Source organism: Orcinus orca, chromosome 7 (assembly GCF_937001465.1).
Source record: "Orcinus orca chromosome 7, mOrcOrc1.1, whole genome shotgun sequence".
NCBI lineage: Eukaryota > Metazoa > Chordata > Mammalia > Artiodactyla > Delphinidae > Orcinus > Orcinus orca.
Window position 1 is genome coordinate 120310945 of NC_064565.1, and position 13205 is coordinate 120324149.

At 46.9% G+C, this 13205-nt stretch overlaps 2 protein-coding genes across 5 annotated transcripts in view; one reads left to right on the forward strand and one right to left on the reverse strand.

Moving 5' to 3' along the window:
- The window catches only part of HDLBP (high density lipoprotein binding protein), a 67366-nt gene extending 63330 nt beyond the window's left edge, over positions 1-4036 (reverse strand). The window contains exon 1 of one of the 3 annotated variants that reach the window (XM_012533216.3): positions 3880-4036. The gene's annotated coding sequence lies outside the window, so the exon portion shown is untranslated. Of the gene's footprint in view, positions 1-3436; positions 3458-3879 lie in introns of those variants that run through there. The other 2 variants (XM_033423673.2, XM_049712566.1) reach the window with 2 other exon arrangements.
- Positions 4037-4115: 79 nt separating this feature from the next.
- The window catches only part of SEPTIN2 (septin 2), a 34104-nt gene continuing 25014 nt past the window's right edge, over positions 4116-13205 (forward strand). The window contains exons 1-2 of one of the 2 annotated variants that reach the window (XM_004262524.4): positions 4116-4233; positions 11526-11559. In XM_004262524.4, the coding sequence (XP_004262572.1) occupies positions 11551-11559 (9 nt within the window). In that variant the 5' untranslated portion in view covers positions 4116-4233; positions 11526-11550. The remainder of the gene's footprint in view (positions 4234-11525; positions 11560-13205) is intronic. The other variant, XM_033423693.2, reaches the window with a different exon arrangement.

Genomic DNA, 13205 nt, shown 5'->3' on the forward strand with positions numbered 1-13205 from the left:
CTAAACACAGGTATATGGGCAGAATAACGCACTCCAGACATCCAGGCTCTCAAAATTTTATCTCCCAGGCAACTCCTTGAGGAAGAGCTCCATCAAAATGAGAGAGTAAAAAAAAAAAAAAAAGAAAAGAAAATCAAGAAAGAGAAAGACATGGGTTCCAAGAAACTGAGGGCAGTGAGATCTGAAGTGAGATTCCAGCAGGTTGGAGGTCTGCGCCTACTGAACTTGATCAGATAAAAAGAACTGAATTGCTTGAAAGGAGGTTTAGACAACTAGTGAATTTGGGGTTGACCTTTAGCGGCAAATGCATATAAAACTAAGAAAACAACAAAAACCACCAATAAGAACTTCAGGAAAAACAAAAACTTCTCCAGGAAAGGAAAAGTAATCCCATCACACCATTTGGCCCAACTGTGAATGGTACCAGTAGCCAGAATATAAACACTAAATACCTGACAGCAAATTAAAGGTGCACCTGCTTTGGGCAGCCATGCATTTGTCTGCAGGGCGAAGGCAGAGGGGTGAAAGAAAGTGAGAGACGCCAGAGTGGAGAGACAATGTGTGGGACAGGGGACGGAAGGGCAGGAAGTGAGCGAGTCAGGCGTGGATGCGAGTCAGGCGTGGATGCGAGAGATGGAGGCAAAGACCAAAGCCAACAGCTAGGAGACCAACGTGGGTGTCCTGCAAGGGAGGAGACATGATGGGAGGAAGGAAACTGACACTTTTTCTTCCTCACAAGCTTTTCCAGATTTACTTGATCTTTTCAAAAGTATATGAAGATATAACCTTGATTTGAAGTAAAATTAAATTTTAATGTTAAAATCCAAATGAGTGCCAATAAACAGTATTAAGGGAGAGTATGCATGGCCAATGCATTGTTATCAAATTAACAGCAAGCATCAACAAGACGACTAACATGACAGACACCCAGACAAGTCCGGCTTGTCTTAAATGATAGCTGAGGAACCTTACCTCACCGGGTAAACAGCAGCCGACTAGGAATATCACCTCTAAAATGTCTCTGATGTTAGAAATACAAAAAGGAAAAAAATAAATGAAAACCCTGCTTTACCACAAAGTAACTTGTGTAATCAAGTTTTTAAATGTTACACACTGAAGAAAGTTTAGTTCTTTTCTTGGCTTTCAAATGTTCAATGTTGTGGTGCCTTCATAACTCAAGAGAAAAGGCATTCTGACACATTAAGGTTCTTTGGCTGTCTTTCTATACTTGGTCAAAACGTTTGACAACATGCTCCTTGGACTTTTTGCCACCGAAAGTCAGCAACTGAGAGTTCAGCTGTGTGCTATGTTTCTTCCAGGAGCTTGGTTATTTCTTAATAGAAAAGGGAAATGCCTTCCTATGATCACTAGCCCTGTGAGATGCATGTGTGCTGAATGGGCCATACCAAATACAAGTATCACTCTGTACTTTAAAAAGTGTTCTCTGCTCAAGCCCTTTAGGTAAATAAGTTTCAGCTGCCAAGCATTAATGGTGAGTCTATCTGATCCACTTGTGACTAAAGATCACAAGTCATCTTGGTGGACAGTGTAATCATTTGAAATGCTGTCCAAGTCAGTGTCTTAGGGCATTAAGTCCTTCACCATTTGAGATGTCAGCAGTGTACCAAATTCTCAACCTCTTGCCCATATATGCCACCCCCTAAGTGGATAGCTGTCACTTGTTCCCTTTGCACAAGCTAGTCTTCTTGTCTAGAACAGCCCATCCTGCCAACTCCTCCTGGAAAAACTCTTATTCATCTTCTAAACTCCAGTTTCAGAACCACATTCTTTGTGAAGACTTTCCAACAGGTAATCTCTGCCCCCTCTGTCCTACCTCCAGCCCTTGTACATACGTCCATTACTGCACTCAGAACACCGTAATCTCTCCTTTACAAGTGAATCGCCCCTACCAGACCATAAACTGCTTGAGGAAAAGAAAAAAAGTCTGTGTCCTCTTTACCTCTGCTGCATCCCCAGAACCCTTAACAATGTCTGGCACACAGCCATTTCCAATATATATATTTTTGAAATATTTTCTACTGTGGAAGAAGTAAAGTCATGAGGTCAAAGTCAGACCGCCAGAAACCCCAAACAACAAATCCAAAGGAAAAAAAATACTTGATGATTCAAGAAGAAATTCTCCCATCAGGACGCTGAGAAGTCAGCCTGGCCCCCTGGAGGGGGCACTGTGACCGGGTTCCAGCGGGTCCTCGAGTGCCGAGGAATGTGGGCCAACGGCATCTTAGGAGTGCTCTCCTTACACGCACTGCTCCTTTACTCAGGTGACCTCAGCCTGATTAGAGAAGAGGAGGTAAGCCCCAATCGGGACGTGACACACAGCAAAATTAATAGTAGTTACAGGGAAGTTTAATCTTCACTGTTTTCAATGGCTTTCATATTTTGTCCTTCAAGACTTGAGGGGGTATGTTCAGTTTTCTCCAAACCTAAAGCTCTCATGACAGGTGGGTGGTTGATGTCTCAGATCCAGACAACTGGGAGTTCAAATGATGGGAGCCACTCTGAACCAAATACCTTCTCAACCTTTAACACTGCTTCCAAACATCCTAATATTAAGCGTACTTCATAAGGGTAGCTGGGGTTGCTTAGTGTTCAAAGTGACCGAATATCAACCTGAGCACTAGGCTTCAGCCAATGTCTCATTAGCCCGGGTTCGCTCCCATAAAAGAACACTGAGATCATTTTGTAGAACAGCACTACCAGTTACCTCAGACAAAATCCTAATTGTGACTCATCCCGTGTTAACAGGGCCTCAAGAAAGCTACCTGCCAAGAGAGTGCCTGTCCGTCCTTAGTTCTGCGGCAGACACCCAAACGCAGGTGAAGGCAACGCAACGCCTGAGGGTTTTCGGCAGCTCTGCAGCTGAGGACAAAGAAACCCCGCAGCTCAAGGGTAAACCATCCTGCTCCTGAAGATTCCTCTAAGACTCATCTACACTCCTTCGGACGTTTCCATAGCGTTGACCATATGGACGTGACCATAGCGTTGCTTAATAAAACACAAAGGTCAGTTTTCCTTTGGTCTTACGTGGTGCCCGGACACCACGCACAAGCCGACTTCCCCACCTCCTGAGTCGGCGGGGAGAGGACGCCTGGCCCTGAGCACTTCGCCACTTTCCAAAGACACCCTGTCAGGACGCCCTACGGTCACAAAGAGCTTCAGGCGCCCCGCGCTACGCGGCCGCCCAGGAGAGACTCCAGAGCCGTGTTTACTGTCAGTCGTGGGTAACCCAGAAAGGCTTCCTGTACGAGAGCGTTTGCGCCCAGCCTCCCAGCAAGCATCGGCCAGCTGCTGGGCCTGCAGGCCGCGGGAGGGGGGGAAGGACGCCCCGGGCCGGTCACGCCCCCGCCGGGCACGTCGCCCTCCCGCCCCCGAGCCGCGCCGCCGCAGTGGACTTGGAGGCGCCCCCAGGCCTCACCTAGCGAAAGCGAGGGGCAGCCCGCCCTCCCCCCTTCCCGTCGGGCGCGGGCTCCAGGCTCTGGCGCACGAAGACCACGTCCCCGGGGACGGGCGCCCAACTCTATGGTCCGCGCACCAGTCGCCGACCCCCACGTGACCCACGGCAGCCAATCGAGGCGAGGCCCGGACCACCGAGACGACGGCGGCTCGGAGCTAGAGCAGCCCCGCCGGCCGCTCGCCGTCCCTCCCCGGTCCCGCTCCGGTGCTCCCTGCTCGGTGCTGCCGCCATCTTCCTGGAAGAGAGGACCAGAGGCGAAAGGTCCCCTCCCCGTGGTCGTTCCGAACTCTTACCGCCACCTGCCCTGCCCCCGTCCCTCTCTCTTCTCACCGGTCATTTAGCTCCATCTAAAGAAACGCTCTTCCCCCCATTCTAGTTATTCACAAAGCAGTGAATTACATTACCTGTTCCACTCTTATCAGCGTAAGGAAACGAAGCTCATAAGGTAGGAACTGTGGCGAAACAGGGACGAGCCGCCATCTTGGTAAAGGAAAAGAGGCTACGCTTGACCTCCCCCCCACCCCCGGCCTCTATATGGCCAACCGCCGTGGGAGGGGCACGGCGCCTGCGCAGAGGCGGAAACCGCGGACGAGCCTGCGCCTGCGCACTCGGAAGCTGGCGAAGGGGGGCGGGGAGGAAAGCGTTGGCAAGGGGGCGGATCGACGCGTTGACGCAATCCGCCCACACGCGGGGCGGGGCGCGAGTCTGCGGGCGGATCCGCGGCGCGGTCGGTCGGCTTGTTCTTCGGTGCGTCCGCGGTGAGTATCTCGCTGTGGGTCTCGGCCGCCTTTGGAGCGCAAGCTGTGGGCCGACGCAGAGGGGCGGTGGCCGGCTCGAGGCAGTGGTCGGCTCGGGGCGGTGGTCTGTCCGCTCCGGGGGGGGACGCGGGCGGGGCCGCTCGCACGGTGTGGGGGAGGGGCGGCCGGCCCGGCGTCCTGGGCCCTCCCCAGATCTCCCCCATCCCCCCGGCGCTCTTCCCGCTCTCCCGGCCCCTCCCCCGCCCTTCTGGGCCCTACCGGGTCCCGGCCCCCGTCCCCCCGTGCCCTGGCGCTGGCGGAGGCGGCGGGGTGTGTCCCGGCCGAACCCGAGTGGCCCTTCTCACCAGGTGGGAGTTACGTGGGGCGTGGTCAATAATGGACCTGGGACGTGGAGCGTGCGCTGGCGGTCGTGGTCCGGGAGGGACGGTGCGGGTCGCGCTAACGGGCGCTTCCGCTTCGCCGGCTCCCGGCCGAGAGGAAGCTCGCGGGGCGCTGGCCGCCCCCTCCACTCAGCAGGCCCCGCCTGGCCGCACACAGAGCGGGAGGAGAAGGAGGAGGGGAGGGGAGGGGAGGCCCCGCGCAGGGCCGAATCCGGAGGGACGGGCGGAGGGCCCGTTCCCCTGAAGGCCCGAGATGGGGCCGACCTGTGGCCGCCGTGGCTCAGTAAGGCCCGCAGGACCGCCTGTTACCCTTACGGCCTCAGTTTTCGTCGGTGCCTCGCTGCCTTGTCTGTGTCCCCAACACGCGGACGCGTGACCCAACAGCGCTGACTTACAGTTCCGACTGCTGTGGTCTTCCTCACCTTTGGCCTTGGTTCAGAGCCTGCTTTTTGCCTGGAGCCCGCTTACCTCCGCCGTTTGCTTGTCTCGTTTCTGCTCTGTTATTCAGGACTGCGGCCGGGTTAGACTTCTTCCCCCTGAAATAGGTGTCCGCCTGCTGTCAGCCTCTGCTGTTCCGTGCGGTGGTTGTCCTGTGAGGGGCAGCGGTGTGTGGACCTGCCCAGCTTTACTTGTTGCCTAGGACGGTCATCGGCACGAAACAGGTTTTCAGGTATCTCTGGAACGACTCAGATCATTATAATACCTCAAGGCAAGCTTAATGGCCGAAGCAGCCTTGCCATCATAAGGAGAGATGTATGATGGTGTACGGGTCGTGCAGGCTGCTTTCCTGGTGTTTGTAATTTAAGGTTCGTTATTTTTGGTTTTGGTAGCTCCCACTTAGGCTTTCTTTGCACCGCCCAGCCTCCTAACTCGCAATGAATTATGGCAGTGGTCTCTTCGGCCATAAAGTTACCCTGATTTTTTTTTCCCCCCGTTTTTCGTCTTGGTCTCTCAGCGAGCACTGCAGCCCAGGGTAAAGAACAAGGGCTTTTCAGTCAAATCAGATTTGCATTCTGACTGCTCTTGAACTAGCAGGGTGACCTAGGGAAATGGGGATGGGATGGGCGGCAACCTCCCTCTGTGGACTTTAATAAATGTGATTCAGGTCCTTTTTATACTCAACTCGAAAGACAGAAACTGCTGGAAAAGGAAAAGTTGGCTTTGTTTTTTCTCCAGAGAGAAGGGGACACCAAAGCTCATTTGGCCACAGAATTGGGGTGAAGCCACTTGTATAGTCTTACTTATCTCATTTTGTGCTCATCGTCATACTTGTCACTAGAGAAAACTCATTTGATTGTGGGGTGCTGCCCTCATGCTGTTAAGAGTGTGGTATACTGTACATGGACCTCAGATCCAAAGGCTCTGAATGCCAGATGTTCCAAGGGCTCTGGATGAGGGACTGTGGACCTTTGGGTCCTACTTTGCAGGGTCGTTTGTGGATGGGGATAATGAATGTAAATACAAGGATGACATGTCGGTGAATGGTGGTTTTGAGTAGTCCACTGATACACATAAATGCCAGTAGCAAAGCAAGTTTCTGTTGCCAAGAATCCAGTTTTAGCCATCTGTTCTTTGTCCCCTTTTGTTTTAGAAAAGTTGATTTCTTCTGTGTGGACTGGGGTGGAAGTATTGCTCTGTGGAAGAGGGAAGCCGTGGGTCAAAGAGAAAAAAAGTTTTAAATAGTTTCTAGTATCTAGAATGAGTGCATAAATTTTTCATTTGACCTAATTTCTGAGGTTTGGGGGATCTGATTGATCTGCATCTAAGGTTTAAACTAATCACAGTGCTTTGCATTTTGTGTTGCTGGATCAAGGCTTTCTCACTGAAAACCAGGCGCTTCAGAAGTTCAACATTTCTCTTTCAACTTTCATTTTACATTAGTCAGTTAATAACTTAAACTGTTGGAAAACTGTAGTGGATCCAAATTATGTTTCAGAAAAAAAAAAACCTGAGTATGAAAGAAATAGGTTGTGGTAAGAGAAACTTGGTAAAATTAAAGCAAAGTTGAAATAAGTGTTTTTTTGAGAATTAACATCCTGTTCCAATAATATTACAATAGTATTCTCCACTTCCCCGTATGTATGCATCAAGATAGGTTTTAAGTAGGAGGAAACCGATAGGAGTGATGGTCCCCTTCTCACCTGCTGAGCAGAATAAGGGCCTGCGCATGCGTGGGCTTAAGGTGCAGTACTGTCAGGGTGCTCACGTGAAGTTGGTTGGGAGTACAGGCAGCGGCCCAGAGTTGAGTGAGGAGCGGGTGGGTGGAAGCTCCAGAGCCACTTTGATGGCAGTCCTCTGCCCCACCAGGTTGGTGTGAAATCAGATGCGTGTGGTAGCTAGTAAGGCGTGTGGTAGCTAGTAAGGCGTGTGGTAGCTAGTAAGGCGTGTGGTAGCTAGTAAGGCGAGAGCCTGCTCTCCCTTTCTATCCTCAGGCATTTATTCTCCAGGTGAACTTGAAAGTCATTTTATCCAGTCCTTTAAGAAAAAAAAAACTCATCATTAGGGAGTCCAGCTGAGATTGGACCACACTCATCTACTAATTTAAGAAATAAAAATGATTTGGTTCATGCTAGGCCTGTTTTCTTCCTAAATTTGTTCCTATATTTGTTTTGATTTTGCTCTATTATAAATGGCATTTTCCCTGCATTTCCATTTCTTGGTATTCATTGCTAATGCAAAATAGAACTTTTGAGTTACACGTGTCTTGTATGCAGCCACCTTAAGTAAATTACCATATTCTGCAATCTTTTTTAACCGAAGTGTTTGTGGGGTTTTGGGTGTGTATTCAGTCATATCAGAAAAATCATTTTCACTAAACCTGCCAGAGTAGCAGTAAATAATCACGGTTAGACTGCAACATCAGGGTCTTACTTGGATCCTGCTTCAAAGGAACAACGACAAAAAGAAGAGACAATTAGAAAAATATGAACCCTGGGTATTTTGTTATATTAAAGGAGTATTGCTAATCTTCCTTATAATAATGGCTTGTCGCTTTTCAGTCCTTATTTTTAGAAATATCTAGTACTCATAATCAGGGATCCGGGACAGTGGTTGAGGGGATATCTGAGTTAATAACTGTTGAATCTGGAGGATGGGGTGGTCCTTGTGGCTTTTGTTTTACTTTTGAATATGTTCGGAGTTTTTCATAAGTGTTTTAAGATAACTGTGGTGGTAATGGGCATCCTTTCCTAATTAGTGACGGTACTTTAAATAATTTAGCATCTGTTGTTTAGAGGATAACGTTTGCCGTTGGTTTCCGGAAATATATTTAAGCCGTTTCCTCACTTAGTGTTTTTATTAGAGTTGGTTGTTGGATTTTATCACATGCGTGTTCAGCATCTATTCACATATGGTTTTCTCCTTTAATTTGTTGTAACAGCTTGTATTGATAGATGCTTTTGGTACATTTCTGGGATATAATTGCTAGCAAGTATTTCATTGAGAAATTTTGCATTTCTATTCATAAGTGAGATTGACCTGCAGCCAGCCAGCTTGCTCGCTCTTTCTTCTCCGTCTGGGTTTGTTGTTGGAGTTGTGCTGTCTTCATAAAATAACTTGGAGTGCTTTCCCTTTTTCTGTAGTGGCTTAAGTGACGCTGGAGTTATCTGTTCAGTTTTGGATGGAATTCAGGTCTAGTTCTGTCTGGTCCTGGTCCCTTTCTTTTTTTCCTCCAATTATTTTTTTGTTTTTTTTTTTTTGCCCACGATATGCAGCATGTGGGATCTTAGTTCCCTGACCAGGGTTTGAACCCGCGCCCCCTGCATTGGCAGCGCAGAGTCTTAACCACTGGATGGACCGCCAGGGAAGTCCTCATTGGTAACTCTTTGTTCACCTGTTCAGTGGGATTTGTTATAGTCAGGTTTTCAGTTCTTGCTTCAATTTTGTTAATTTACAGTGTCTAGGAAATCATCCATTTCTTCCAGATTTTCTAGTTTGTGGCCATCTTTACACATGTGGTCTCCTATGTCTGTGATTATATCTTCTTGTTTTTCCTCGAAGGAACTGGTGAGGAATTTGTTTTAGAGAACCAGCTTTTGGTTTTATTTATCCTTCTATTGAGTTATTTTCCGTGTTCTTTAATAGTGAAAATATGTAAAACCCAAATTCTCATTTGAGTCTATGAAACTTTACTGTGCCCCACTGATTTTGCTTTTATCTTCTTTCCATTGCTTTCTAGATAACTTATGGCTTTGCTTTTATCCCCCCTTGATCCAAGGGTTATCAAGGAATGTTCTGAATAACTAGGAGTTCCTTTTTATCTTTGTTTTAACAGATCATGATCTGAGAACACGGACTGTAAAAATAACTTTGCATAAATTTTCTTCACAGCAGTTACATGACAAAGTGTTTTTCTTTAGTCGCCTTTCTTTGTCTATTGACTCAAGGTTCTCTATACCAGTTAATTCAGATGTGTTGGTGGTCTCAGACCTCTGCCCTTGCTCATACTGTGTGTAGGGAGTCTGTCCAATTCCCAGAGAAGCTATTAAAGCCTCCCACTTGAATTGTATTTTTGTCAAGTTCACATAGTATTTTTTCTAGTCTTTGCTCTATGTATTTATCTGCTGTAAGTATTCACAGATACGGGTTTATGAATGGTTTATCTTTATAAATTGTTTCTTTTATCATGACCACACTGTCCTTAAATCCCAACAGGGTTGGTATTAACAATGTCTCTCCCTGTTCTTTTGTTTGCACTAGCTTGGTATCTCTTAGCCTGTTCCTTTGTTTTCAACACTTGTTTTAGCTACTTTGTTTTAAGCGCGTTTCTTCCATGTAACGCGCCTTGGTTTTCTGTGGTTCTCCCTCCGCCCCGCCCCCGCCCCCAACCTGTCTCCTCTTTTAAGGAGGAAATTTGCTCCTTTCACATTTAGACTGGTGACTGATGCTCTTGAATTTTTCTGTTTCTTTCCCACTATTTTTACTGGTGTGATCAAGTTGCTGTTCCATATTTTTCTCTGAATTTGGAAGTAAGTTTTTTTAATGGCTACCTTCCTTTTTTATTTTTCGTTATCAGACACTTACCTCTTTATTATTTAAAACAACGTGTCCGCTGCTTCTTCTGCCAGGACCATCTATCTGTTTTCCAACTGACTGCTCCCTTCTCCCTCTTGAAAGTTTTACCTCTCTGCTGTCACTCCTGCCCCCAACTCTTAGGTTTTGCTGAGGAAGTTTAATATTTTAAATTCTGGACTATGAATAGTGTTCCCCTAGGATGTTCCTTGTATTCAAGAGATCTTAAGTCACTCGTATAGTACACAGCCCCAGTTGAACTCTGGGATTGCTCTTCCTGGGACATTTTTCTTTTGTTATTACTGTTTTCTTTTCCTCCATCTTCCCCCTTTACTTATGGGGACTCTTACTGTAACAGGTAGATTTCCTAGATTTTGTCTCTGAGGCTGTCTTTTACCCATGATTTCCCTCCCTGCTGTTTGCCTTGTGCACCAAGATTTCTTACATTTGGTCTTCCATGTCACATTCCGAGTCTCTACTGTGACCTTTCATTTAGTTCAGCTACAGCAGTTTGGGTTTGAAAATCGTGGATTTTAGGTCCAGAAGGCTGTGTGTGAATTACTGTGCTTTCATCTTCATCACAGCGATACTGTTTCTTGGTTTCAGGTGTTGTCTTCCTCCTCCTGCAGCTTGGCTGTTGAGCTCATCTTGGAGGCAGGGGGACGAGGGCACACTCACATGGGCCTGTCACCTTACCCCTCGAGTCCTCACACCCAAGGTCTCTGTTCCCAAGCTCTTCCAGGGTTCACTGTATTCTTCTCGTTCCTTTCTGGTTCTTCCTTCCGAGGAAGCCTTCATCTTCTGCTTCTCCTGCTGCCTAGCGTTTCTGCTGTCCTGGAAGCTTGCCTTGATCCTGCTGCCTAGGTTGAAGCATTTTGGACAACCTAGATGGAGCTTTACCTGTCTCCTTAGTCAGAATTGCTCCTTCCTTTGCACACTAGGCTGCACCCAGTACTCCTTCCCCACCTTTAGTGATGATCTGTCATAGTAAGAAGCAGTTTACAGACTCCTCTCCCTTTTCCCCTCTCGTTCCTGCCAGACGGATGAGAGGGAGAACCAAGACTGTATCCTTATCTTCTATGACATCGTACCACAGAGTTCGAGTTAAGTTAAGAATGCTACTGCTATCTTGACCTTGGTTAACCATTTTTTCAGAGGTTTGGGAACATTTCCATTCAAAAAGGAAACTTGGGTGTGTGCAGCATTCAGGAATATTTCAGTCTGGGGGAGATAGGGAGGCAAGAAAGTGAAAGAAGTTTTCTCGTAAGTTTCTAAGCACCAGAAGGAATCAAATTTGACTGTATTCACATCTCTTGACTTTGTCACCAAAGGTTAGCCAGCAGACCCCACATCTCCCGAGGCTTCCGAACTATCGTCACAGTTCTCGAGCACTCAAGTGCCTTCAGTCCTTTTTCTTTTACTTGTAAGTGTAGTTGTGTTGCTGTGTGTGCCCCAGTGTCAAGGTCCAGTTCTCAGGAGCTCAGGAAGTCTCCAGCAGACAGCAGACAGATGGGCTCCGACAGGCACCCCTTCCTTGTACAAAGCTTTCAAAGAGAGAAAGGAAATTACGTAATTCCAGAGGTTATGGGAATTTGTCTTTTTCTCCAGTTGCTCCTTAGTGCCTAACGTGTAATCAGTACTAAAAAAGGTATTGTTGAAGACATGGAATGTATGTATCTATACATGTGTATAGATGGTCGCTTTCATTAGCTTAATTTTTTATATCTAATTTATATAATGAGGTGATAATTTCATCATTTCTGGGGAAGTATTTGACATAATGAGAAGCTGAGTGAGACAAGCTATTGATGCCTCATGTAAGCCTTTTTACATATCAATTCATGTTAAATTGAGTATGTATGTATATGTGTATGGATGTACATGTACTTTTCTTTTTTTTAGACAGATTGACAAAACTTCACTAAAGATGTCTAAGGTAAGAGATCACACTTTGTGTATCTACAATATAAGGAGAAACTGCTTTATGTTTTGAAACCTTTTGCAGTCAAGATTTTTATGATTCATTATTTTGTTTTGTTTTGTTTTTGGGTTTTTTTGCGGTATGCGGGCCTCTCACTGTTGTGGCCTCTGCCGCTGCGGAGCGCAGGCTCAGCAGCCATGGCTCACGGGCCCAGCCGCTCCGTGGCATGTGGGATCTTCCCGGACCGGGGCACGAACCCGTGTCCCCTGCATCGGCAGGCAGACTCTCAACCACTGCGCCACCAGGGAAGCCCTGATTCATTATTTTTAATATAACTGTTATTTGATTCATTAAGACAGAGTTCTAATTTAACAGTCATCCTAAAAGCTGTGAGCTTTCTTTTTTCAGATTTTCAATTTGTTTCTAAAAACATTAATGACAATCCATTTAGCCTCCCTAGATCATTCCCAGCAGACCATTCAAATAATAATTTTAAAATTGTAATAATTCATCATGATGAAATTTATGGGGTTCTCAGACTTGATAAATTGGCTTACGTCAGCTCTTGAAAATTAGCCCAGAGCCTGGAAAGGAATTGGTTCTAAAAGACATGCTGAGAAAAACAGAACTTGTAGTTAAAATTGCAAGATTATTATTTCTCTTTACTTTTTATTTTTAAGTCTTCGGGTGTTTCTTACAGTGATGCGCAGTCATAGTGATTTTCTTTTTTTTTTTTTTGCGGTACGCGGGCCTTTCACTGTTGTGGCCTCTCCCGTTGTGGAGCACAGGCTCCGGACGCGCAGGCCCAGAGGCCACGGCTCACGGGCCCAGCCGCTCCGTGGCATGTGGGATCTTCCCGGACCAGGGCACGAACCCGTGTCCCCTGCATCGGCAGGCAGACTCTCAACCACTGCGCCACCAGGGAAGCCCCGATTTTCATTTTTTATACAAGTGTCAGTGTGGAACTTTGATAAGCAAAAAGGAAAATAAAAATTAGCCATAATTCCATTATTCAGAATAACCGCTTGTGACGTTTTGTGAATATTCTTTTTGCATGTGTGACTATATATTTATAAAAGGTAACCTTAAAGGAAGTACTATTCTAAGTCTTGCCTTGTACATTTAATACATCAATTGCTGTATCTTTTTTTATTTCTTCCCATTTTTAGTATATCACAGTCTAGATTTCACTGTTTTACTATACTTGCTTTTTTGAATCTCCTCGTGTCAGGTATCCATCTATCAAGGAACATTGACGCTTCAGCGGCTTCCGCCGTGACCCCTTTCTCACTCTCAGTCTTCTTTCTCTTGGTCTGTGAAGCTAGATTCTCAGCATCCCACCCCTAAGTGGGCTGCCTCACCCTCGGTGGGGCTCGGTTCCATTGAGCTAGGAATGCAGCAAGAGACATGACTGTTTCCTGGCTACTTTTTTCACAAATGCACCGCTCCTGATACACAAAGTCTTTACTTTGGAAGCTGTTCTTTTTTTTTGCGGTATGCGGGCCTCTCACTGCTGTGGCCTCTCCTGTTGCGGAGCACAGGCTCCGGACGCACAGGCCCAGCGGCCATGGCTCACACGCCTAGCCGCTCCGCGGCATGTGGGATCTTCCCGGACCGGGGCACGAACGCGTGTCCCCTGCATCGGCAGGCGGACTCTCAGC